Source organism: Tachyglossus aculeatus, chromosome 23, assembly GCF_015852505.1.
Source record: "Tachyglossus aculeatus isolate mTacAcu1 chromosome 23, mTacAcu1.pri, whole genome shotgun sequence".
Classification (NCBI taxonomy): domain Eukaryota; kingdom Metazoa; phylum Chordata; class Mammalia; order Monotremata; family Tachyglossidae; genus Tachyglossus; species Tachyglossus aculeatus.
The window spans coordinates 37,045,195-37,072,272 of NC_052088.1; the positions used below are offsets into that span (position 1 = coordinate 37,045,195).

The following is a 27,078-nucleotide window of genomic DNA, read 5'->3' on the forward strand; positions in this document are numbered from 1 at the left end:
TCCCAAGCGCTTAGTACAGTGCTCTGCACATAGTAAGCGCTCAATAAATACGATTGATGATGATGATGATGATGATGACTTTGGGCAAGTCACTTCACTTCTCTGTGCCTCAGTGCCCTCATCTGTAAAATGGGGATTAAGACTGTGAGCCCCCTGTGGGACAACCTCATCATCTTGTATTCTCTCCAGCGCTTAGAACAGTGTTTTGCACACAGTAAGCGCTTAACAAATACCATCATTAAATTATGTGCCAAGCACTGTTCTAAGCGCCGGGGAGGTTACAAGGTGATCAGGTTGTCCCATGGGGGGCTCACAGTTTTCATCCCCATTTTCCAGATGAGGTAACTGAGGCACAGAGAAGTTAAGTGACTGGCCCTAGGTCACACAGCAGACAAATGGTAGAGCTCTCTTCCTCCCTTCAAGGCCCTACTGAGAGCTCACCTCCTCCAGGAGGCCTTCCCAGACTGAGCCCCTTCCTTCCTCTCCCCCTCGCCCCCCTCTCCATCCCCCCCATCTTACCTCCTTCCCTTCCCCACTGCACCTGTATAGATGTATGTACATATTTGCTACTCTATTTATTTATTTATTTATTTATTTTACTTGTACATATCTATATTTATTTTATTTTGTTAGTATGTTTGGTTTTGTTCTCTGTCTCCCCCTTCTAGACTGTGAGCCCACTGTTGGGTAGGGACCGTCTCTATGTGTTGCCAACTTGGACTTCCCAAGCGCTTAGTGCAGTGCTCTGCCCACAGTAAGCGCTCAATAAATACGATTGATGATGATGATGATGAACCCATTACCTCTGACTCCAAAGCCTGGGCTCTTTCCTCTGAGCCACGCTGCTTCCCCTAAATGATAATGATGGCATTTATTAAGCGCTTACTATGTGCGAAGCACTGTTCTAAGCGCTGGGAAGGCTACCTTGCTTCTTTGCTAAACCCTTCCCCATGAGGATTTAATGTAGTTGTCTCCTCCCACCATCTGCTCTGTGTTGTTCCAACTCATTTCAACCCCCCTGAACTTCTCCACTTCCAAAAAGGGACTCCTTGTTTTCCCAACTACTTCCTGTCAGGAATTGCTCTCCCAGTCGGTATGACTAAACCAGCCAGTCGGTACAGAATGATTCAAGCTTCCTTCCTCCCTGCTCCCCCCTTGGCTTTGGCTTGCTCCCACCTAATCCCTCGAAAGCGCTCAATAAATACGATTGAATGAATGAATGAAAGATCACGGCCCATGCAGATGAGATCCAGGAAAGGATTCGAATACCCGCTTTCCTTCATTTGTTCGTATTTATTAATAATAATAATAATAATGATGATGGTATTTGTCAAGCGCTTACTATGTGCAGAGCACTGTTCTAAGCGCTGGGGAGCATACAGGGTGATCAGGTTGTCCCACGGGGGGCTCACAGTTTTATTCCCCATTTTCCCGATGAGGCCACTGAGGCCCAGAGAAGTGAAGTGACTTGCCCAAAGTCACACAGCTGACAGTTGGAGGAGGTGGGATTTGAACCCATGACCTCTGACTCCCAAGCCTGTGCCCTTCACACTGAGCCATGCTGCTTCTCATCGATTGAATTGAATTATTTGATTAATTGAATAATTGCTCTTATTGAGCACTTACCATAATAATAATAATGATGGAATTTATTAAGCGCTTACTATGTGCAAAGCACTGTTCTAAGCGCTGGTGAGGTTACAAGGTGATCAGGTTGTCCCACGTGGGGCTCACAGTCTTAATCCCCATTTTCCCGATGAGGTCATTGAGGCCCAGGGAAGTGAAGTGACTTGCCCAAAGTCACACAGCTGACAGTTGGCGGAGCTGGGATTTGAACCCATGACCTCTGACTCCCAAGCCCATGCCCTTCACACTGAGCCGTGCTGCTTCTCATTGATTAATTGAATTATTTGATTAATCAATCAATCGTATTTATTGAGTGCTTACTGTGTGCAGAGCACTGTACTAAGCGCTTGGGAAGTACAAGTTGGCAACATATAGAGACAGTCCCTATCCAGCAGTGGGCTCACAGTCTAAAAGGGGGAGACAGAGAACAAAACCAAACATACTAACAAAATAAATAGAATAGATATGTACAAGCAAAATAAATAAATAGAGTAATAAATATGTACAAACACATATACATATATACAGGTGCTGTGGGGAAGGGAATTAATTGAATAATTGCTCTTATTGAGTGCTTGCCATGTGCAGAGCGCTCTGCTAAGCGCTTGGGAGACTACAGTACGGCAACAGACACATTCCCTGCCCATGAGAAGCCTACAGTCTAGAAGGGGATGCAGACAGGAATGGAAATAAATGACAGATGTGGACATAAGCGCTGTGGGGCTGGGAGGGGCGGGGATCATCAATCGTATTTATTGAGTGCTTACTGTGTGCAGAGCACTGTACTAAGCGCTTGGGAAGTACAAGTTGGCAACACCTAGAGACGTTCCCTACCCAACAATGGGCTCACAGTCTTTAAAAGGGGGAGACAGAGAACAAAACCAAACATACTAACAAAATAAAATAAATAGAATAGATATGTACAAATAAAATAAATAAGTACATAGAGTAATAAATATGTACAAACATATATACATATATACAGGTGCTGTGGGGAAGGGAAGGAGGTAAGATGGGGGGATGGCGAGGGGGACCCGGGGAAGAGGAAGGAAGGGGCTCAGTCTGGGAAGGCTTCCTGGAGGAGGTGAACTCTGAATAAAGGGAGCAAGTCAGGGGGACGCAGAAGGGAGTGGAAGAAGAGGAAAGGAGGGCTCAATCAGGGAAGGCCTCTTGGAGGAGACGGGCCTCCAGTAAGGCCTTGAAGGGGGAGAGAGTCATTGTCGGACGATGGAGGAGCAGCGTGGTTAGGGCTCATTGGATTCAGCCTTTCCGTTTGGCGGCTGGCTGCAAACGTAGATTTCCGGCCCGCGCTGCAGATGAGCCTCTTCTGGCTCTGCGGTGGACCTGGGCCTCCAGTACAGTTTTCATCATCATCATCAATTGTATTTATTGAGCGCTTACTGTGTGCAGAGCACCGTACTAAGCGCTTGGGAAGTCCAAGTTGGCAACATAGAGAGACGGTCCCTACCCAACAACGGGCTCACAGTCCAGAAGGGGGAGACGGAGAACAAAACCAAACATATTAACAAAATAAATAGAATAGATATGTACAAGTAAAATAAATAAATAAATAGAGTAATAAATATGTACATACATATATACAGGTGCTGTGGGGAAGGGAAGGAGGTAAGATGGGGGGGATGGAGAGGGGGACGAGGGGAAGAGGAAGGAAGGGGCTCAGTCTGGGAAGGCCTCCTGGAGGAGGTGAGCTCTCAGTAGGGCCTGGAAGGGAGGCAGAGAGCTAGCTTGGCAGATGGGTGGAGGGAGGGCATTCCGGGCCAGGGGGAGGATGTGGGCCGGGGGTCGACGGCGGGACAGGCGAGAACGAGGCCCAGTGAGGAGGTGAGCGGCAGCAGAGGAGCGGAGGGTGAGGGCTGGGCTGGAGAAGGACAGAAGGGACGGGAGGGGATGGGAACCTTGAAGCTGAAAGTGAGGAGTTTTTGCTCGATGCGTAGGTTGAGTGGGAGCCACTGGAGATTTTTGGGGGGGTGAGGGGGTGGGGGTAACACGCCCAGAGCGTTTCTGCAAAAATGATCCGGGCAGCAGCGTGAAGTATAGTCTGAAGTGGGGAGAGACAGGAGGATGGGAGATCAGAGAGGAGGTTGATGCAGTAATCCAGATAGGATGAGAGATTGAACCATCAAGGACTGTGAGCCCACTGTTGGGTAGGGACTGTCTCTATATGTTGCTAACTTGTACTTCCCAAGCGCTTAGTACAGTGCTCTGCACACAGTAAGCGCTCAAATACGATTGAATGAATGAATGAAAGGTAGCAGTTTGGATGGAGAGGAAAGGGTGGATCTTGGCAATGTTGCGGAGGTGAGGCTGGCAGGTTTTGGTGATGGACTGGATATGAGGGGTGAATTTTTTGAGCGCTTACTGTGTGCAGATCACTGGCTTAAGCGCTTGGAAAGTACAATTCAGCAACACAGTCCCTGCCCACAAATCTTGCTCCCCCCTATTTCAACTGTGAGCCTCAGGTGAGACATGGATTATGTCCAACCTGATTATCCTCCATTTACTTTAGTTCTTAGAACAGTGCCTGGCACATAGCGCTTAACAGATAATATCGTCATCATTATTATTGTTAACAATAACAATAAGCTCTCCATCATCTCCCAGTTGGGTTATTGAATTATCAATCAGTGGTATTTGCTGAGCGGTTACTTTGTGCCGAGCACTGTACGGAGAGTACAATACAGTGGAGCTGGTAAAACGTGATCCCCGCTTGCAAGGAGCTTGCAATCTAGTGGGGAGAGACAGGTGTGAAAATGAACGCCAGTAAAAGGAATTAGCCTCCTCACTGTCTCCCCACCTTCCGCCTCTGCCCTGTTCCGTCCACAGCCTCCGCAGCCCAAATCCACTCTGCTCCTGTCTTTCCCCTCTTCGGAAACCTCGAGCACCTAATCGCTTCCCCACGGCATCAAGCCAACACTTCTGCCCGTTGACTCCAGGGCACTTGATCGGGTTCTCTTCGCCTATCTTCATCAGCTCCTCCTCCTCCTCCTCCCCGGGCTCCATGCATTTCCCCTACACTGTGAGCTGGCTGTGGGCAGGAATGTGTCTGTTGTGATTTTGTACTATCCCAAGCGCTTAGTACAGTGCTTTGCACACAGAAAGCGCTCAGGAAATACGATGGAATGAACACCTCCCCACTGTCTCTCGCTCTTACCTGTCCCATTCCAACTCTTTGCTCACGGCTTCCTTTCTGCGTGGAGCACTCTCCCTCTTCAAAGTGGCCATCCAAAGCCTGCGCAGCCCAAATAATAATAATAATAATAATAATGATGGTATTTGTTAAGCGCTTACTATGTGCAAAGCACTGTTCTAAGCGCTGGAGCACTGTTCTAATCGAAATCCGCCCTGCTCCTGTCTCTCTCCTCTTCGGAAACCTCGAGCACCTAATCGCTTCCCCACGGCATCAAGCCAACACTTCTGCCCCTTGACTCCAGGGCACCTGACCGGTTCTCTTCACCTATCTTCACCGGCTCCTCCTCCTCCTCCCCGGGCTCCGTGCATTTCCCCTACACTGTGAGCTGGCTGTGGGCAGGAATGTGTCTGTTGTGATTTTGTACTATCCCAAGCGCTTAGTACAGTGCTTTGCACACAGAAAGCGCTCAGGAAATACGATCGAATGAACACCTCCTCACTGTCTCTCGCTCTTACCTGTCCCGTTCCAAGTCTTTGCTCACGGCTTCCTTTCTGCATGGAGCACTCTCCCCCTTCAAAGTGGCCAGATCATAGCCCTCCCCCTGTGCAAAGCCCTCCTGAATCAACCGATTGGTCATATTTATCGAGTGCTTACTATGTACTAAGCGCTTGGGAGCATACCGTACAGCAGGATTAGCAAATTCCTTGTCCTTCCTCCCCGTGCTGCCGTTTCTCACTTAATTTTCTCTTCCGCGGGTCACGTCCTCCCAACTGCCACCTTGGGACACTCCCAGTGTCACTTTTCATTGAATCGTATTTATTGAGCGCTTACTGTGTGCAGAGCACCGTACTAAGCGCTTGGAAAGTACAAATCGGCAACATATAGAGACGGTCCCTACCCAACAACGGGCTCACAGTCTAGAAGACATTTGCACCTAGCCATTTCCATACTCTACTCTGCCTGCTCCTATTTTCCCCCTTATCCATCTTTCCATTCTCTTTTTCTTTCTCCCTGTAAATAATATTGAGACGGCCTCCCCCTACCCAAGCTCCTTATAGGTCGGGGTGCTGTCTTTTTGTATATATGTATATATGTATGTTTGTACATATTTATTACTCTATTTATCTTACATGTACATATCTATTCTATTTATTTTATTTTGTTAGTATGTCTGGTTTTGTTCTTTGTCTCCCCCTTTTAGACTGTGAGCCCACTGTTGGGTAGGGACTGTCTCTATGTGTTGCCGACTTGTACTTCCCAAGCGCTTAGTACAGTGCTCTGCACACAGTAAGCGCTCAATAAATACGATTGATTGATTTTGTCTCTAGTATGGGTGCTGTCTTTTGTCTCTGGGCAAGTCACTTAACTTCTCTGAGCCTCCGTTCCCTCATCTGTAAAAAGGGGATTGACTGTGAGCCCCCCGTGGGACAACGTTATACCCCCCCCAGCGCTTAGAACAGTGCTTTGCACATAGTAAGTGCTTAACAAATGCCATCGTTATTATTATTAGTATCCTCTCCTTTAAGCTGTGATTCCCCACGAGGGAGGCAGCGTGCTGTAGTGGATAGAGCACGGCCTTGGGAGTCGTGGGTGGGTTCTCATCCCGGCCCCACCACTTATCTGCTGTGTGACCTTAGGGAAGTCACTTCACTTCTCTGGGCCTCAGTTGCCTCATCAGTAAAACGGGGAATAAGACTGTGAGCCCCACGTGGGCCCGTGACTGTGTCCAACCCCATTTACTTCCTCCAATCTCCTTCCAACCCCGTCTCTCTTCCTCCCTTCAAAGCCCTACTGAGAGCTCACCTCCTCCAGGAGGCCTTTCCAGACTGAGCCCCCTCCTTCCTCTCCCCCTCCTCCTCCCTCCTGCCTTACCTCCTTCCCCTCCCCACAGCACCTGTATATATGTATGTATGTTTGTACATATTTATTATTCTATTTATTTTACTTGTACATATTTATTATATTTATTTTATTTTGTTAATATGTTTTGTTCTGTTGTCTGTCTCCCCCTTCTAGACTGTGAGCCCGCTGTTGGGTAGGGACTGTCTCTATTTGTTGCCGACCTGTACTTCCCAAGCGCTTAAGTGTACTCTGCACACAGTAAGCGCTCAATAAGTACGACTGAATGAATGAATTTGCTTGAATCCACTCCAGCGCTTAGTACAGTGCCTGGCACATAGTAAGCGCTTAACAAGTACTATCATTATTATTATGAGGGACAGGAACTGCCCGATCTATCTTGGGTCTATTCCAACACATAGCCTAGTGCTCAGCACACAGTAAGCATGTTGCAGTTTTGCTTTTATAATTATTACAGTGCTGTGTACACAGCCCTGGATAATTGCTATTTGACTGAAGCCCAGAAATCGTAAGTGTAAGCTAGTTCATTCATTCAGTCGTATTTATTGAGCGCTTACTGTGTGCAGAGCACTGTACTGAGCGCTTGGAAAGTCCAAGTTGGCAACATATAGAGACGGCCCCTACCCAACAGCGGGCTCACAGTCTAGAAGGGGGAGACAGAGAACAAAACAAAACATATTAACAAAATAAAACAAATAGAATAAATATGTACAAATAAAATAAATAGAGTAATAAATACATACAAACCTATATACATATATACAGGTGCTGTGGGGAGGGGATGGAGAGGGGGAGGAGGGCAGGGAACGTGTCCACCAACTCTGTTGTTTTGTACTCTCCCAAGCGCTCAGGACCCTGCTTGGCACACACACAATAAGCACTCAGTCTATACCATTGGTTGATTGATTTGTATTTAAACTTCCAAAGAAGAATTTTGTGTTGTGGTTTTTTTTTTTTGGGTGGGGGGCGTTATTTTTGGCATTCGTCACTGTATTTCAACAAAAGCTTAAAGCGTTTTTGCATTAGATTTAGGGGAAAAGAGAATGAACGAAAAGGGGCTTGTAAATTGTAAACTTTCTAGAATTGAACACTGACCATTTTTTTTTTTTTTTTTACAATTTTATTTGGGAGGAAGTGGTGTTTGGCAGTTCTCTTGCAGTTATGCCTAAAATGGAAAGACTCATCCATATACCCCCTCCACCCTCTCCAATCCACTCCTCCTCCTAACTCTCCCGACTCTGTTGTATTGCCACTGTCCTCCCTTTTCCAGAAACCCACAGCTTCCGTGTTTTCCCAGAGTCTTTGCTGTCTTTAAATTCTCAACGTCGAATCTACTGCCAAATCCCTCGCGTTCTTCCCTCGGAATATCTCTCGGCTAAGCCCTTCTCCCCCCCGAAGCAGCTCCCAGCTGGGTCAGTCAGGGATATTTTGGCCAGACTGTTGCATCAGGATCCTTCCGCTCTCCCCACCAGCGAGCAGTACTTGCAGCTGTCTGCTGTGTGACCTTGGGCAAGTCCCTGTATATATGTATATATGTTTGTACATATTTATTACTCTATTTATTTTACTTGTACATATCTATTCTATTTATTTTATTTTGTTACTATGCTTGGTTTTGTTCTCTGTCTCCCCCTTTTAGACTGTGAGCCCGCTGTTGGGTAGGGACTGTCTCTATATGTTGCCAATTTGGACTTCCCAAGCGCTTAGTACAGTGCTCTGCACATAGTAAGCGCTCAGTAAATACGATTGATGATGATGATGATGAAGTCACTTTACTTCTCTGGACCTCAATTATTTCATCTTTAAAATGGGGGTTGAGACCGTAAGCCCCACGTGGGACAGGGACTGTGTCCAATTTATCCGCCTGTGTCCACCCCAGCATTCATTCATTCATTCAATCGTATTTATTGAGCGCTTACTGTGTGCAGAGCACTGTCCTAAGCGCTTGGGAAGTACAAGCTGGCAACATATAGAGACGGTCCCTATCATCATCATCATCAATCGTATTTATTGAGCGCTTACTATGTGCAGAGCACTGTACTAAGCGCTTGGGAAGTACAAATTGGCAACATACAGAGACAGTCCCCTACCCAACAGTGGGCTCACAGTCTAAAAGGGGGAGACAGAGAACAAAACCAAACATACTAACAAAATAAAATAAATAGAATAGATATGTGCAAGTAAAATAAATAAATGAATAAATAGAGTAATAGATATGTACAAACATATATACATATATACAGGTGCTGTGGGGAAGGGAAGGAGGTAAGATGTGGGGGATGGAGAGGGGGACGAGGGGGAGTTCAGTGCCTGGCACTTAGTAAGTGCGTAACAAATACCACAATTGTCATTACTATCATCATTAGAGAAGCAGCGTGGCTCAATGGAAAGAGCCCGGGCTTGGGAGTCAGAGGTCATGGGTTCAAATCCCGGCTCCACCAATTGCCAGCTGTGTGACCTTGGGCACGTCACTTAACTTCTCTGTGCCTCGGTTACCTCATCTGTAAAATGGGGATGAAGACTGTGAGCCCCACGTGGGACAACCTGATCACATTGTATCCCCCTCCAGTGCTTAGAACAGTGCTTGGCACATAGTAAGCGCTTAACAAATGCCATTATTATTATTATTATTATACCCCCATCTTACCTCCTACCCTTCCCCACAGCACCTGTATATATGTATATATGTTTGTACATATTTATTACTCTATTTATTTATTTTACTTGTACATATCTATTCTATTTATTTTATTTTGTTAGTATGTTTGGTTTTGTTCTCTGTCTCCCCCTTTTAGACTGTGAGCCCACTGTTGGGTAGGGACTGTCTCTATATGTTGCCAATTTGTACTTCCCAAGCACTTAGTACAGTGCTCTGCACATAGTAAGCGCTCAATAAATACGATTGATGATGATGATGATGATGATATTACTACTATAGTGCCATTTTTGCCAGTAGACAAAGCATCCTATGACATATGAACTATAATAATAATGATGGCATTTTATTAAGCACTTACTATGTGCAAAGCACTGTTCTAAGCGCTGGGGAGGTTACAAGATGATATTTACTGAGTGCTTACTGTGTGCAGCACACTGTACTAAGCGCTTGGGAGAGTACAATACCAGAATAGGTAGAGACATTTAAAAAAATTTTTTTTTAATGGTATTTGTTGTGTTGGCTGTGTGTCAGGAACTGTATTAAGCCCATGGGTAGGATCCAGTTAGGTTGGACACGGCCTGTGTCCCACAGGGGCTCACAGTTTTCATCCCCCTTTTCCAAATGAGGTAACTCAGGAACAGAGAAGGGAAGCAACTTGCCCGAAGGTCACACAGCAGACAGGTGTTGTTCCCTGCCCACAGTGAGCATACAGTCTAGAGGGAATAGCAGTGAATGATATTTGTTCTTTGGTCTCACTCTTTCCCATTCCTGGTGGCCAAGCCAACAGGACTAGTTGGAGTATTTGCTCCAAATTCAGGCTTCATTTATATCAAGTCTAGTATTTCATCTTCCAACCTGGACACGCTGCAATTGTAAATCAGTCGGTTGTCTTTATTTATTCATTCATTCAGTCGTATTTATTGAGCACTTTGTGCGGAGCAGCGTCCTAAGCGCTCGGGGGAGTCCAGTATAACAGAACTGGTACAGTGTGGCTCAGTGGAAAGAGCCCGGGCTTTGGAGCCAGAGGTCATCATGGGTTCGAATCCCAGCTCCACCACATGTCTGCTGTGTGACCTTGGGCAAGTCACTTAACTTCTCTGAGCCTCAGTTACCTCATCTGTAAAATGGGGATTACGACTGTGAGCCCAACGTGGGACAACTTGATCACCTTGTATCTCCCCCCCAGCGCTTAGAACCGTGCTCTGCACATAGTAAGCACTTAACAAATGCCATCATTATTATTATTATTATTCCCTGCCCACAAGGAGTTTACAGTCTAGGGGCCCCAAGTCCACCAATGTGAACATTAGAAACTTAAGTATTTAATCAGAGGGATGAAAATGGAGCCTTTTTGCATCCCAGCCCCATAATGAACCAGCTTTTCCGTTAGTCTCCCACCTGCTCCTCCTTTCTCTTTTGGGGTCTCATTTGATCATTTGGGCAAGAATAATAATAATAATGATGATGATGATGCTATTTAAGCGCTTCCTATGTGCCAAGCACCGTTCTAAGCGCTGGGGGAGATACAAGGTAATCAGGTTGTCCCACGTGGGGCTCGCAGTCTTCATCCCCATTTTACAGATGAGGTCACTGAGGCACAGAGAAGGGAAGTGACTTGCCCGAGGTCACACAGCAGACAAGTTACAGAGCCGGTATTAGAACTCACGAGCTCTGACTCTCAAGCACACGCTCTTTCCACCGAGCCACACTGCCTGCTTCTCTAAAAAGACAGTTTCTCGAAAGCTGAAGTTGATCCCAGTTGGCTGGAAAGCAGCCCGGTTCATGTTCCTTCTCTCACCGGCGGCTCACATTTTGAGCTACTGTAAAATTCAGATCCAACTCACTAGAAATTCCTGCCCCCCCCCCGATGTTGGTTGTTTTCATTGGTTCACTTGATTTCTTTTTTTTTTCCTTCCGTTATCGAGCAAGTAAATGAAAGCACATCCAACTGGGACAGGAGCTTTTCCTTGACCTCTCCTCAGATATGCTGCTTGACCTCAGCGACCTTCTCCAGGTACCGGACCAGTTTCCGTCTCTTTTGCAAACGTCGGTAGAAGCTGAGCGCTTCTCAGGGCCTCGTGTTCCAGGGTTCGGAAATCTTCGCGAAAGGCAGGGCTGGAATTCTGAAAGCCGAGGCAGGGGCTGCCATGGGTGGGGAGGATCCTTCATTCGGCCATCTGGCCTCTCCCGCGAGGTCGGCCAGGGTGTGCCTCGGATAATAATAATAATAATGATGGCATTTATTAAGTGCTTACTATGTGCAGAGCACTGTTCTAAGCGCTGGGGGGGGATACAAGGTGATCAAGCTGCCCCACGTGGGGCTCACAGTCTTAATCCCCATTTTACAGATGAGGTAACTGGGGCGCAGAGAAGTGACTTGCTCAAGGTCACGCAGCGGATATGTGGCAGAGCCGGGATTTGAACCCATGACCTCTGACGCCAAAGCCCGGGCTCTTTCCACTGAGCCACGCTGCTTCTCTTCACCAGTGGGCTCGGTTCCTGGCCCACTGGTGACCGGCGGGCCGCTGAAGGGCCGGGGGGCTAGGGGTGGCCGTCTTTTTAAAATGAAGTGGCCAGCTTTTTTGGGGGGGGGACCGTTTGCTGACAAATTGGGAACCTTGCAGAAGTTGACTTCCCGATGGGCGTATAGATGAAAAAAATATGAAAATGACATAAATATGCACTTAACGCGTATCCTAGGCAGAGAACTTTCACTGGAGCAACAAAGTTTAAAAAAAAAACAAACACCGTAGCTCCGAGCTGCTGTTTATAAGTGGCTGTATGTTGTGTAAATGTGAGATATTAACAGTTTTCCCTGGTTTAATGTTTATTCAACCCCATAGTTTGAGTGTAGGAGTCTATATGCACACACATACACACACGACTCCGTCTCTCTGTCACTCACTCTCTCTCTCCGATACCAAATTGTACCAATCAGATGGTGTGGCTATTTCTGTCTTCGCAGCTGTCTCTTTACATGATATCCTTCTGAAGGAGATTGCCAAAATAGATGTGGTCATGCTAAGAATAAGTGGTGGAATTGAAACTATCTAACTTATCTTTGCCCCTTCAAAGAACTTCCCCCCCCGGCGCTATCTGCGATACATGCAGCCAAGCGGGGATCGCATGCCCTGCCCATTTAATTTCAAAGAAAAAGGGGTTTTTAAATAGTGATAATTCCCTAGTGATAATTCGTCCCAGCTGTCTCCCGAAGCCTGAGGAAATGTGGATTGAGTGATCCACCCCAGGTTCAAAGGCATCCAACGAATACGGGGGCCAAATTTTCAGCCTCCCCCTCTTGTTGGGAAGCCCCGGGGGATTTATGGAGAGGGCTCTGATATCCAGAGCTGAGTTTTCTCAACCTTTTTGGGGAAAGCTCCTCCCTTGCATCCACTTCTTTCCCTCTTCTCTAAAGTTATCCATCACACTTAGAGAAGCATTGTGGCTCAGTGGAAAGAGCCCGGGCTTTGGAGTCAGAGGTCATGGGTTCGAATCCCGGCTCTGCCAACTGTCAGCTGGGTGACTTTGGGCAAGTCATTTAACTTCTGTGTTCATTCATTCGTTCATTCATTCGTATTTATTATTATTAATAATGGTATTTGTTAAGCGCTTACTATGTGCAAAGCACCGTTCTAAGTGCTGGGGAGGTTACCAGGTGACCTGGTGGTCCCACGGGGGGCTCACAGTTTTGATCCCCATTTTACAGATGAGGGAACTGAGGCATGGAGACGTTAAGTGACTTTGTTATCATCATTCATTCAATCGTATTTATTGAGCGCTTACTGCATCAGCCTTCTCTCTGATCTCCCATCCTCGTGCCTCTCTCCACTTCAATCCGTACTTCATGCTGCTGCCCGGATTATTTTTGTCCAGAAACGCTCTGGGCATATCACTCCCCTCCTCAAAAATCTCCAATGGCTACCAATCAATCTGCGCATCAGGCAGAAACTCCTCACCCTGGGCTTCAAGGCTGTCCATCCATCCCCTGGCCCCCTCCTACCTCCCCTCCCTTCTGTCCTTCTCCAGCCCAGCCCGCACCCTCCGCTCCTCCGCACCCACCGCTCCTCCACCGCTAATCTCCTCACTGTACCTCGCTCTCGCCTGTCCCGCCATCGACCCCTGGCCCACGTCCTCCCCCGGGCCTGGAATGCCCCCAATCCCTCTGCCCATCTGCCAAGCTCGCTCTCTTCCTCCCTTCAAGGCCCTGCTGAGAGCTCACCTCCTCCAGGAGGCCTTCCCAGACTGAGCCCCTTCCTTCCTCTCCCCCTCGCCCCCCTCCATCCCCCCTTCTTACCTCCTTCCCTTCTCCGCAGCACCTGTATATATGTATATATGTTTGTACATATTTATTAGTCTATTTATTTTACTTGTACATATCTATTCTATTTATTTTATTTTGTTAGCATGTTTGGTTTTGTTCTCTGTCTTCCCCTTTTAGACTGTGAGCCCACTGTTGGGTAGGGACTGTCTCTATATGTTGCTAATTTGTACTTCCCAAGCGCTTAGTACAGTGCTCTGCACATAGTAAGCACTCAATAAATACAATTGATGATGATGATGATGATGAGAAGAGCTCAGTCGTCAGCCGATCGACTCACAGCCCGGCTTGGTTGTCTGTGCTCCCGTTCGGACACTTGATGTGGCTCCTAAATTGAGGAAATGTCCCAAGGAGCCCAAGGTGCTTTGGCTTTCACAACGATTTGGGTGCCAAAACCATTTGGTTGACCTACAGCTTGGTTTGAAGGCTGATGGCAGTGTGGTTTGTTACCTACTTGCCACCCCCCCACCCCCAAACACACCCCAGTCCCGAAATACCGCCAGCCTTCTTAGCCTGAATTTCTTCTTCCTCGTCTGTGGTTGCATTTTTGGATAGTTTGCTATCCAATAGCTATTCTATTTATTTTATTTTGTTAGTATGTTTGGTTTTGTTCTCTGTCTCCCCCTTTTAGACTGCGAGCCCACTGTTGGGTAGGGACCGTCTCTATGTGTTGCCAATTTGTACTTCCCATGCGCTTAGTACAGTGCTCTGCACATAGTAAGCACTCAGTAAATACGATTGATGATGATGATCCAAACTTGGATATTTTCTTTTAGACTGTGAGCCCGCTGTTGGGTAGGGACCGTCTCTATATGTTGCCAACTTGTACTTCCCAAGCGCTTAGTACAGTGCTCTGCACACAGTAAGCGCTCAATAAATACGATTGATTGAGTTGCTGCTTAGGTAGTGGAATTCCATGGTTTCATTCACTCTGGGATGCCAGTGGAGAGCTTTGGTTGTGGATATAGTTTCCCTGGTAAAGGCTGATGCGTTACTTGGGTTTTTTTCAGACTTGGCACCTCAGAGTGGCCTAGTGGAAAGAGCACGGGTTTGGGAGTCAGAAGACCTGGGTTCCAATCCCAGCTCCTCGACTTGTTGGCTGTATGACCTCGGGCAAATCACACGACTTCTCTGTGCCTTCTCTGTGCGTCAGTTCCCTCATTTGCAAAATGGGAATTCAGTACCACACTGACTTCTCTGTGCGTCAGTTCCCTCATTTGCAAAATGGGAATTCAGTACCGGTGCCCCTTCCTATTCAGACTGTGAGGCAAGTCACTTAACTCCTCTGTGCCTCAGTTACCTCATCTTTAAAATGGGGATGAAGACTGGGAGCCCCACGTGGGACGACTGATTACCTGGTATCTCCGCCAGCGCTTAGAACAGTGCTTTGCACATAGTAAGCGCTTAACAAATGCCATCATTATTATTATTATTATTATTATTATTATTATGTGGGCCATAATTGCCTTATATCAATCAATCAATCGTATTTATTGAGCGCTTACTGTGTGCAGAGCACTGTACTAAGTGCTTGGGAAGTACAAGTTGGCAACGTATAGAGACAGTCCCTACCCAACAGTGGGCTCACAGTCTAAAAGGGGGAGACAGAGAACAAAACTAAACATACTAACAAAATATAATAAATAGAATATGTATCCCAGTGCTTAATTCAGGGCTTGACCCCTAATAAGTGCTGCTGCTTATTATTATTCCCTTATCAATCAATGGCATGTATTCATTCAGTTGTATTTATTGAGCGCTTACTGTATGCAGAGCACAGTACTAAGCGCTTGGAAAGTACAATTCATTCATTCATTCAATCGTATTTATTGAGCACTTACTGTGTGCAGAGCACTGTACTAAGCGCTTGGGAAGTCCAAGTTGGCAGCATATAGAGACGGTCCCTACCCGACAGCGGGCTCACAGTCTAGAAGGGAGAGACAGACAACAAAACAAAACAGATTAACAAAATAAAATAAATAGGAAAAATATGTACAAATAAAATAGAATGATAAATACGCACAAACATATATACATCTATTCATTCATTCAATTGTATTGAGCAATAGAGATCGAATGAGTGAATGAATGAATGACAGTTCATTCATTCAGTTGCATTGATTGAGTGCTTACTGTGTGCAGAGCACTGTACTAAGCGCTTGGGAAGTACAAATCGGCAACATATAGAGACGGTCCCTACGCAACAACGGGCTCACAAGCCCACAACCTTGGTGTCATCCTTGACTCCGCTCTCTCAATCACCCCACATATACAATCCGTCACCAAATCCCGCCGGGGAAAGGCAGGGAGAGGAGAGGGTTTGAGAGGGAAGATAAGGAGTTCAGTCTTGGACATGTTGCGTTTTAGGTGGCAGGAGGACATCTATATGACTTCCCAAGCGCTTAGTCCAGTGCTCTGCACACAGTAAGCGCTCAATAAATACGATTGATTGATTGATTGATCCAGGTGGAGATGCGAGCCTGGAGGGAGGGAGAGAGAACTTACTGGATGCCGAATACTGTTTTTTGCATTTGTGAGGGAACAATAATACAGTTGAGTTCATAGACAGGTTCTCTGCCCACAGTTTAGCAAGGGTGACAGACATTAAGCGTTCTTTAGAAGTGGCGTGATTGTAGTAGGGCTTTGAAGATGGGGAGAGTGGTGATCTGTCAGGTTGTTTTTATGGTATTTTTTCAGTGGTCACTGTGTGTCAAGCACAGTTCGAAGTGCTGGGGTAGATACAAGTTAATCAGGCCAGATACAGTCCCTGCCCCACATGGAGCCCAAAGTCTGAGGAGGGAGAACAGGTATCGAACACCCTTTTTGGAGTTGAGGAAACTGAGGTGCAGAGAATAATAATAATAATGATATTTGTTAAGCGCTTACTATGTGCAAAGCACTGTTCTAAGTGTTGGGGAGGAATACAAGGTGATCAGGTTGTCCCACGGGGGGCTCACAGTCTTAACCCCCATTTTACAGATGAGGTAACTGAGGCAAAGAGAAATTAAATGACTTGCCCAAAGTCACACAACTGACAAGTGGTGGAGTCATTCATTCATTCATTCAATTCAATTCATTCAATCGTATTTATTGAGCACTTACTGTGTGCAGAGCACTGTACTAGGCACTTGGGAAGTACAAGTTGGCAACATATAGAGATGGTCCCTACCCAACAATAGGCTCACAGTCTAGAAGGGGGAGACAGACAACAAAGCAAAACATGTGGACAGGTGTCAATTCATCAGAATCATCAGTCAGGATTAACTCTCAAGCCCATGCTCTTTCCACTGAGCCACGCTGCTTACTTGCCCAAGTAACCGAGGCACAGGGAAGTTAATTGGCTTGCCCAAGGTCACACAGCAGACAGGTGGCAGAGCCAGAATTAGAACCCACGTCCTCTGACTCCCCTCCCCATCCTCCCCGCCTTACCTCCTTCCCCTCCCCACAGCACCTGTATATATGTTTGTACATATTTGTTACTCTGTTCATTTTACTTGTACATATTTACTATTCTGTGTATTTTGCTAGTATGGTTTGTTTTGTTGTCTGTCTCCCCCTTCTAGACTGTGAGCCCACTGTTGGGTAGGGACTGTCTCTGTATGTTGCCAACTTGTACTTCCCAAGCGCTTAGTACAGTGCTCTGCACACACGAAGCGCTCAATAAATATGATTGAATGAATGAATGCTGGTTTTGCCTCTTAGGAGCTTACGTCAGCCTCCACTTTGTTCTTCCCTTCTCCCAGCCCCACAGCACTTATGAACATATCTGTAATTTTATTTATTTGTCTTGATGTCCGTCACCCCTCTCTAGACTCTAAGCTCGTTGTGGGCAGGGAATGTCCCTGCTGATTGTTGTATTGTACTCTCCCAGGTGCTTAGTACAGTCCTCGGCACACAGTAAGCACTAAATAAATACGACTGAATGAATGAATGCCTTTCTCCCCCCAAAGTTTTCCCAGAGCCACATCCCAAAACCTACGTTCCCCCCGGCATTTACAGACCCCGCAAGGGAACCGAAAAGAGGGGTACCCAATTCGAACCTCACATGGCACCCACCTCTCCAAGGGCCTGACTAGACTGTGAGCCCACTGTTGGGTAGGGACCGTCTCTATTTGTTGCCAACTTGTACTTCCCAAGCGCTTAGTCCAGTGCTCTGCACACAGTAAGCGCTCAATCAATACGATTGAATGAACGAATGAATGAAGTTCCTCAGCCGCTAGAACTGCGCATTTCCATTCTAAAACCGGGCAGCTTTTCATTTCGGCTCTTCACGCATCATCGCTCGCCCCAATTAACATTGTTGGCACCGAGGCGAGGCCTTGAGCGTGTCAAAAAGCGGTTTTCTCACCTTGGCAGTGAGTGAACAGGGAACTGAGAGGGCTGAGGGGAGGGATGCAAGGGGAATCCCCTTTTACCTAAGAGGAGGGTCGGGGGGGTGTCAGAGGATTGCCCTGAATAATAATTAATAATAATAATAATAATAATGGCATTTATTAAGTGCTTACTATGTGCAAAGCACTGTTCTAAGCGCTGGGGAGGTTACAAGGTGATCAGGTTGTCCCATGGGGGGGCTCACAGTCTTAATCCCCATTTTACAGATGAGGGAACTGAGGCCCAGAGAAGTGAAGTGACTTGCCCAAAGTCACACAGCTGACAATCGGCAGAGCCGGGATTTGAACCCATGACCTCTGACTCCAAAGCCCGGGCTCTTTTCCACTGAGCCACGCTAAGTGGTCCCCTGAAGCAACTCGGGGCAAAAGATGCCCGGTAATGCCAGGAGGGAGGATCGGGCAAAGAGGGTACAAAATCGGCACTACAAATGGAGCTGATGAGCCACAGGGGATCAAGACCCAACTCTCTTGTAGGTTTCCTCTGTGACCACCCCCCAAAAGTGCCAAAAGACATCCAAGACGCTTAGGGAAACTCCTGCCACGGTAAGGGCTTGGGTCTTGCCTACTTGGCATTCAGATGATGTAAGCAGTTCTCACCGAGATGAGTAACCGGGGCCTGATTGAAAGATGCTTTAGAATTTCAGAAGCTCAAAGCCCCCTTGTCTTAGGGTCATCTAGAATCAAATCCCCCTGCCCCGGGCTGTGTTTTTTAAAGAAGGTTTCTGGACTTGAAAATGCTTTGCGGGGAGGGAGGGAAGAGAGAGAGAGAGACCCCCCCCACCCCCCAGCCAAGTATTTTCAAGTCCAAACCTTTATCTTCACGTATGTACACACACACACAAACATAGAAAATATGAGAGGACAAAGGCAACTTAGACTAGCCTGAAATTTAAATAGGTCTCAGGGAAGCACTGTAAGAGGAGAGGAAGTGGTGCCCCAGCTAGGTAAACGGATGGAAATAGAACAGCTATTCATTCAATCGTATTTATTGAGCGCTTACTGTTGACCGGTTTCATCTTGGAAACCTTTTTGATTCCAATGCGCCTCTGAGGGTGTTTGCTGAGGAGCCGGAGTGGGGAGAGAGAGTGAGCGAGAGCTAGCCATCTTGCCGTCCAGACACAGAGGGGGAAGGCAAAGCATGTTGCGCCTCTTGCCAAGAAGGGAAAATACAAATGGAAAACATGAGCAGCGACAGCTGCCAAGCCGTGTTTTTTGCCCCAGACGAAACACAAAAACTAGGTGGGGCTCCCGAGGCTGGAGGAGGAAAGATCCCATTCGCTGTGGTCCCACAAGGACGGTAGACCTGGGGATCCATTGTTCAATCAATCAATCAATCGTATTTATTGAGTGCTTACTGTGTGCAGCACTGTACTAAGCGCTTGGGAAGTCCAAGTTGGCAACATATAGAGACAGTCCCTACCCAACAGTGGGCTCACAGTCTAAAAGGGGGCAAATGGAGGGCGACGGTCAGGCCTCTCCTAGGTCGGTTGGACTGTACAGTTGGTCGAGAAGCCTTCAAAAGACCGGGAACTAGGAAGGAAAAATACAAAGTGAAAGCCCCTTGGGAAGGCAGTCTAATCTGGGCATAATGAAATTTGGTCCCTCTCCAAGGACTAAGACGAAACTACGTCCTTCAGCGAGTGCCTCACGGGGAAAAGGGGCAAAAAAAATTGCCGCCGAGTCCCTCTGTTTCGAAACGCACCAAATCTTATCCCAGGTTGGCGGCCTTCCCGTTCTGCGGGTGTCCGGTTCCTGCCGTACGCCGGCCTTAGAGGTGGGAGCGGCAGCTGGATGTGTGGCCGGATTGGCCGGCCTGGGCCCGGCCTTCCCGCGCTCCGGGAGGATGGGACAGCAGGGATTCAGCAGAGGAGAGCAGGGGAGGGCTTGGGAATTTCCAGTTGGAAGAGGGGGGTAGTGAATCCCTGCAGCTCAGTTGTCAGACCTGAACTCCCAGGCCCAACCACCCTCTTTAACGTTTAGCAGTTGTCAATGTCTACATCACCTTAATAATGTCATTTATAATAATAATAATAATAATAATAATGGCATTTATTAAGCGCTTACTATGTGCAAAGCACTGTTCTAAGCACCGGGGAGGTTACAAGGTGATCAGGTTGTCCCACGGGGGGGCTCACAGTCTTAATCCCCATTTTACAGATGAGGGAACTGAGGCGCAGAGAAGTGACTTGCCCCAAGTCACACAGCTGATAGTTGGCAGAGCTGGGATTCGAACCCATGACCTCCAACTCCAAAGCCCGGGCTCTTTCCAGTGAGCCACGCTGAAGCACTTACTGTGTGCAAAGCACTGTTCTAGGCGCGGGGGAGGTTACAAGGTGATCAGGTTGTCCCACGGGGGGCTCACGGTCTTAATCCCCATTTGACAGATGAGGTAACTGAGGCACAGAGAAGTGAAGCGACTTGCCCAAAGTCACGCGGCTGACAAGTGGTGGAGCCGGGATTGGAACCCATGACCTCTGACTCCAGAGCCCGTGCTCTTTCCACTGAGCCACGCTGCTTCTCAGAAGCATTGGGGTCCATTGGATAGAGTACGGGCTTGGGAGTTACAAGGACCTGAGTTCTAATCCCAGACCGCCCACTTGTCTGCTACGTGTCCTGGGCAAGTCACTGGTCTTCTCATGTACCTCATATGTAAATTGGGGACTGAGATTGTGAGCCCCATGTGGAATGGGGACCGTGTCATCATCATCATCATCATCAATTGTATTTATTGAGCGCTTACTATGTGCAGAGCACTGTACTAAGCGCTTGGGAAGTCCAAATTGGCAACATATAGAGACAGTCCCTACCCAACAGTGGGCTCACAGTCTAAAAGGGGGAGACAGAGAACAAAACAAACATACTAATGAGCGTGCATCTACCCTAGCGCTTAGTACAGTTCCTGGCACCTAGTACTAGAGAAGCAACGTGACCTTGTGGAAAGCACTCGGGCTGGGGATAGTCAGAGGGTGTGGGTTCTAATCCCAGTTCTGCCACGTGTCTGCTGTGTGACCTTGGGCAAGTCACTCAACTTCTGTGCCTCAGTTTCCTCCTCTGTAAAATGCGGGTTAATCCTACTTATTCATTCATTCAATTGTGTTTATTGAGCGCTTATTGCGACTAAGCGCTTGGGATGTACAAATCGGCATCGTATAGAGACGGTCCTACCCAACAACGGGCTCACAGTCTAGAAGGGGGAGACAGGCGACAAAACAGAACTTAGATTTTGAGCCCTGTGTGGGCTCAAAAGCAGCGTGGCTTAGTGGAAGGAGCACGGGTTTGGGAGTAAGAGGTCATGGGTTCAAATCCTGGCTCCACCACTTGTTAGCTGTTTGACCTTGGGCAAGTCACTTAACTTCCCTGTGCCTCAGATACCTCATCTGTAAAATGGGGATTAAGACTGTGAGCCCCCCGTGGGACAACCTGATCACCTTGTATTCCCCCCAGCGCTTAGAACAGTGCTTCGCACCTACTAGAACAAAGACCAGCATTATTATTATTACAGGGACTGTATCCAACTTGATTACCTTGTATCTACCCCAGCACTTAGAACAGCACCTGACTCATAATAAGTGCTTAACAAGTACTATTATTATTAGTAGTAATAGTAGTAGTAATAAGCACTGAACAAATACCATTAAAAAAAAAATCCTACTGACACCATCAAAGCCTGGGTTTTTTTTTTTTAATCCACTCTTCTCATGGCTTGAGCGGAAATTTTCCCTTTCGAGCACATGGAGCAACTGAATCCAGCACATCTGGAAACATTTTTCAGAATGCTGATGTGTGGGGGGTTCTTTAAAAGTGGTATAATAGAAGCTCTTTTCTTTTTGAAGCTTGACATTAAAATCTAAAAATGCGAATGTCTTTTTTTTCTTTTTTTGGTAGGTTAATGTCTATGTGTTGGGGAAAACCTTTCTCCTACTGGCCCGAGAACTCTGCATCAACGCCCCAGCTATAGGTAAGTCTTGGGGTTTGCGTCCAACCCGGGAGATACGATGTGCTCGGAGTCCGAAGATGAGATGGAACATTTTTAGAGAGTAGGGAAAGGACTTGGAAGTCCAGGAATGTCCCAAGATGAGAGGAAATAACTGGAAACAGTTGGGGGGGGGGGAGAGGGGTCTCCTTGTGTAGAAACCAGAAATGTGGGCTGCCTGTATTTCCATTTTCAGGCATATTTCGTTCGTTGCGTGTTTTCTCTGGGTGGGCTTGAATAGGGGTGGGAGGGTTGGCTGTGGGTGAAGCATTTGAAAAGTTGTAGAATGTAGCTGAAATTCATTCCTGCAATTCTTCCCTCTTAGGCATTTGTCTATTTAACTTTCGGAGCGTAAGCCTCTTAAAGGGAAATCTGTTCTAACCGAATGCAACGATTTCTTTCGTACAACAAACTCCAGTTGTCATTTTCATCATTTAGTCCCTTTGGATGCTTTCCGGACATTTTATGGATTCTCTTTAGCTTGGGCCCGTGAACAGTGCCCGCGTCAAGTGGTACGGCGAACTGGCTAACACGTATGGTTTCTTTCATTCGGGACGGCTTTCTCGTTTTCCAAACTCACCATTTTCACAGGGTAGTACAGTCGTTTGCGGTAAGCCAGGGTGGGTGTCTGAGGACCTTGTCTTCAGCCGTTCACAGAGCAGCTGGCAACTTGGCTTTCTTGGGGAAACCAATCTCACCCGGGCAGTCAGTGAGAAGAGAGGCCAGGTGGGGCCAAGTCTAGACTAGACTTCTAGACTATTTATTTTATTTTATTTATTTTTATTTTATTTTATTTTATTTTATTTTATTTTATTTTATTTTATTTTGTTAGCATGTTTGGTTTCGTTCTTTGTCTCCCCCTTTTAGACTGTGAGCCCACTGTTGGGTAGGGACCGTCTCTAGATGTTGCCAACTTGTACTTCCCAAGCGCTTAGTACAGTGCTCTGCACCCAGTAAGCACTCAATAAATACGATTGATTGCCTATCCATCAATCAGTGTTGCTTATTGAGCACTTACTGTGTGCAGTGCACTGTACTAAACACTTGGGAGTGTACAATACAGTGGGGTTGGGGGACGTGTTCCCTGCCCCCAAGGAGCTTACAGTCTTGAGAGAGACAGACAGGAATAAAAATAAATTATGGTTGTGGACTTAAGTGCCGTGGGACTGAGGCTGTAGTCCTTGCTTTACTATTGCTAAAATCACATTTCTGGAAAATGCCTTATATGACTCTCTCTTACTGTGGAAAATTACAGTAGGAGTTGGGCAGTACGGTTCTCTGGATTTTTTTTTTTGGTTTTTCTTATTTTTTTAAGTGGTACTGAGCGCTTCCCATGTGCAGAGCACTGTACTAAGTACTTGGGAGAGTACAACGCACGGGAGTTGGTCAGCCTGTTCCCTGTCCACACACATTTCAGTCCTCAACATTTGGGTGCTGTTTGTTGCCGAATTGTACTTTCCACTGTTGGGTAGGGACTGTCTCTGTCTGTTGCCAACTTGTACTTCCCAAGCGCTTAGTACAGTGCTCTGCACACAGTAAGCGCTCAATAAATGATTGATTGATTGGTTGCCGCGCAGCGTGCTTGGGAGTGTACAGTCCGACAGAGCTGGTAGACACGTTCCCTGCCCCCAGCGACCTTACAGTCTAGTCTGATCTCTGTCTGTCGCCTGAGTCTCTGGGCTTGCTGATTCCTATAGAATATGATTTTTAAAAAATGGTGTTAAGCGTCTACTAACGTGCCAGCTACCGTACTAAGTGCTAGAGTGGATACAAGGTGATTGCTTTGAACACCGTGTCTGTCCCACATAGGGCTCACAGTCTTAACCCCCTTTTTACAGATGAGGTAACTGAGGCACGGAGAAGTGACTTGCCCAGGGTCACCCAGCGGACAAGCGGTGGAGCGGGGATTAGAACCCAGGACCCCGGACTCCAGGCTCTATCCGCTGGGCCCCGCTGCTTCTCCCTGGTGTTTTCTAAACACCCGGTGTTTTCTAAATAAATACGATCGATTGATTTTCTAGAGAAGCGACATTTAAGCCGCTGATCATTTTAGGATAAGGCAGGGTGACCAGCTCCGCGCCGTGTGGGGCAGTTAGGAGGGCTGTGTATTTCAGCAGCCCGATCTTTGATTTCTCTGGGCCCCAGAGGGGCAAAGGAGAGGCCAGCTAACGGGGAAATGCAACATTATCTGGGCCTCAGGATTACAGGTTCTTGGAATTAGTTGCGGTAGCGGATTTTGGGGTGTGGGAGACGGGTGTTGTGGGGAAAGTCTGATTTATTGAGCGCTTACTGTGTGGAGAGCACTGTACTCTTCTAGCCTCAGTTGCCGTCTCTCTCTCCAGTAGTCAGCAAGCAGCAGGGATCCCTTTCAGAAATATCCCTCTATTCAGAAATAGAGAAGCAGCGTGGCTCAGTGGAAAGAGCCCGGGCTTTGGAGCCAGAGGTCATGGGTTCAAATCCCGGCTCCGCCAGTTGTCAGCTGTGTGACCGTGGGCAAGTCACTTAACTTCTCTGGGCCTCAGTTACCTCGTCTGGAAAATGGGGATGAAGACTGTGAGCCCCCCGTGGGACAACCTGATCACCTTGTAACCTCCCCAGCGCGTAGAACGGTGCTTTGCACATAGTAAGCGCTTAATAAATGCCATTATTATTATTATTATCCCGCGCTGTCACCCTCCAGCTGTGCGGGAAGCTCCGGGCCCCTTGCGTAGCGTGTTTCCGGAGGGGCAGTCCACTGGCTTCCGTTTCCATTTGCTCAGAGGGGCAGAAAAACCACGTGAGGAGCAGTGTTGGAAGCGGGATGGAAAGCTTGGCAGCTCGGTTCTCCGGTGAGAAACCATTTTAGTTTCCTCTGAGGCCTTTCTAAATCTAGTCACGGAATCTCCCCGTCTCAAATGCCTGTAGTAGCTATAAATTTCAAGCCCCGTGACAACCTTCAAGTTCAGTTTGTTTGCGGTAACGATTACTTTCGTGAGCGTTCGTGTATCTTGGCTCTGTACAAACTTTTTTTTTTTAATCACCCTTCAGATTTGGGGGAGAATTGAGTCCAGTTAAGTGCCAATGACATGGTTTGTTTCATCGTCCGTCTCTCCCTTCTAGACTGAGCGCCGGTTGTCGGGTAGGGACTGTCTCTCTCTGTTGCCGAATTGTACTTCCCCAGCACGTAGAACGGTGCTTTGCACATAGTAAGCGCTTAATAAATGCCATCATTATTATTATTATGCCGCGCTGTCACCCTCCAGCGGTGCGGGAAGCTCCGGGCCCCTTGCGTAGCGTGTTTCCGGAGGGGCAGTTCACTGGCTTCCGTTTCCATTTGCTCAGAGGGGCAGAAAAACCACGTGAGGAGCGGTGTTGGGAACGGGATGGGAAGCGTGGCGGCTCGGTTCTCCGGTGAGAAACCATTTTAGTTCCCTCTGAGGCCTTTCTAAATCTAGTCACGGAATCTCCCCGTCTCAAATGCCTGTAGTAGCTATAAATTTCAAGCCCCGTGACAACCTTCAAGTTCAGTTTGTTTGCGGTAACGATTACTTTCGTGACCGTTCGTGTATCTTGGCTCTGTACAAACTTTTTTTTTTAATCACCCTTCAGATTTGGGGGAGAATTGAGTCCAGCTAAGTGCCAGTGACGTGCTTTGTTTCGTCGTCCGTCTCTCCCTTCTAGACTGAGCGCCGGTTGTTGGGTAGGGACCGTCTCTGTTGCTGAATTGTACTTCCCAAACGCTTAGTACAGTGCTCTGCACACAGTAAGCGCTCAGTAAATGATTGAATGAGTGAAATGGAGGCCTAAGCGGAGTCCGATGTGCTCCGTTGCAGGGATGGAGGAGCCACCGGTCACCCGCAAGCGTCTTCCGCTGCTGCTGCCGGAGTTAGGGAGGGTGCCGTCAGGCTGGCCCGGAGATCTGGTTTAACCACCTCCAGGCTCTTGTTGGCCTCTCCTCCTTTCCTTTTTTCTAGCAACCGACTCTCAAACCGTGAGCTGGTTTGGGAGCGGTGGGGAGAGTGCCGTCTTCCTCAGCCTTTTTAATTTGGGCTTTTTTTAAACTCGCCCCCTGACTTGAGACTGGTATGGCCCCTAAAATTGGCTAATGATTAGAGGGGCCTGCAGGAACGGCACCGCCTATATTAGAAAGCAAGTCCTGGTTTTACCGCTCTCCGAGAACAAGAGCCAGGGAGCGGGGGAAGATAATAATGATAATAATGTTGGTATTTGTTAAGCGCTTACTATGTGCAAGGCACTGTTCTAAGCGCTGGGGTAGATACAAGGTAATCAGGTTGTCCCACATGGGACTCAGTCTTCATCATCCCCATTTCACAGATGAGGGAACTGAGGCGCAGAGAAGTTAAGTGACTTGCCCAGAGTCGCACAGCTGACAAGTGGCATAGCCGGGATTTGAACCCACGACCTCTGACTCCAAAGCCCGGGCTCTTTCCACTGAGCCACGCTGCTTCTCCTAAGCAGCAGACGGCTTGAGGGGGCTGGGGGAGTCATTGGTGAAACTTAACATTCATCCAGCCCCACCTGAGGACGAGCCGGGCGGCTCGTAGGGGGGGGATGCTCCGGTTCATCATCATCATCAATCGTATTTATTGAGCGCTTACTAGGTGCAGAGCACTGTACTAAGCGCTTGGGAAGTACAAATTGGCAACATATAGGTTCAGTTAACGTGAGCGCGGGCGTAAGCCAGCTGGGATGGAGCCGACCAGGCACGGGTTGTTTTGGAAAGAAAAGTTGGCTCTCCTTTGTGGCGCACGGTATCCGGTTGGCCGGTGGACTCGGTGCCTTAAATTCAAGTGTTTCCCCGGTGCCCAACAAAGGCAGGGGCATCAACACCGTCCTTCCCCACCACCCCCTACAGCAAGGGTGATCACTTACATTTGATTGTACTTTCCACATGCTTAGTAATAATAATAATAATGATGATGGTATTTATTAAGCGCTTACTATGTGCCAGGCACTGTTCTGAGCGCTGGGGGGATACAAGGTAATCAGGTTGTCCCACATGGGGCATCAACACCCTCCTTCCCCACCACCCCCTACAGCAAGGGTGATCACTTACATTTGATTGTACTTTCCACATGCTTAGTAATAATAATAATAATA

The 27,078-nt window shown here is 47.5% G+C and overlaps 1 protein-coding gene across 2 annotated transcripts in view; it reads left to right on the forward strand.

Annotated features, from left to right (window-relative positions):
- BRF1 (BRF1 RNA polymerase III transcription initiation factor subunit) overlaps positions 1-27,078 on the forward strand; it is a 211,352-nt gene that overhangs the window by 53,655 nt on the left and 130,619 nt on the right. For both annotated transcript variants that reach the window (XR_005455932.1, XM_038765692.1), the window contains exons 4-5: positions 11,279-11,310; positions 21,891-21,963. Coding sequence is in view for 1 of the 2 variants with exons in the window: in XM_038765692.1 (XP_038621620.1) it covers positions 11,279-11,310; positions 21,891-21,963 (105 nt within the window). In the remaining variant the exon portion in view is untranslated. The remainder of the gene's footprint in view (positions 1-11,278; positions 11,311-21,890; positions 21,964-27,078) is intronic.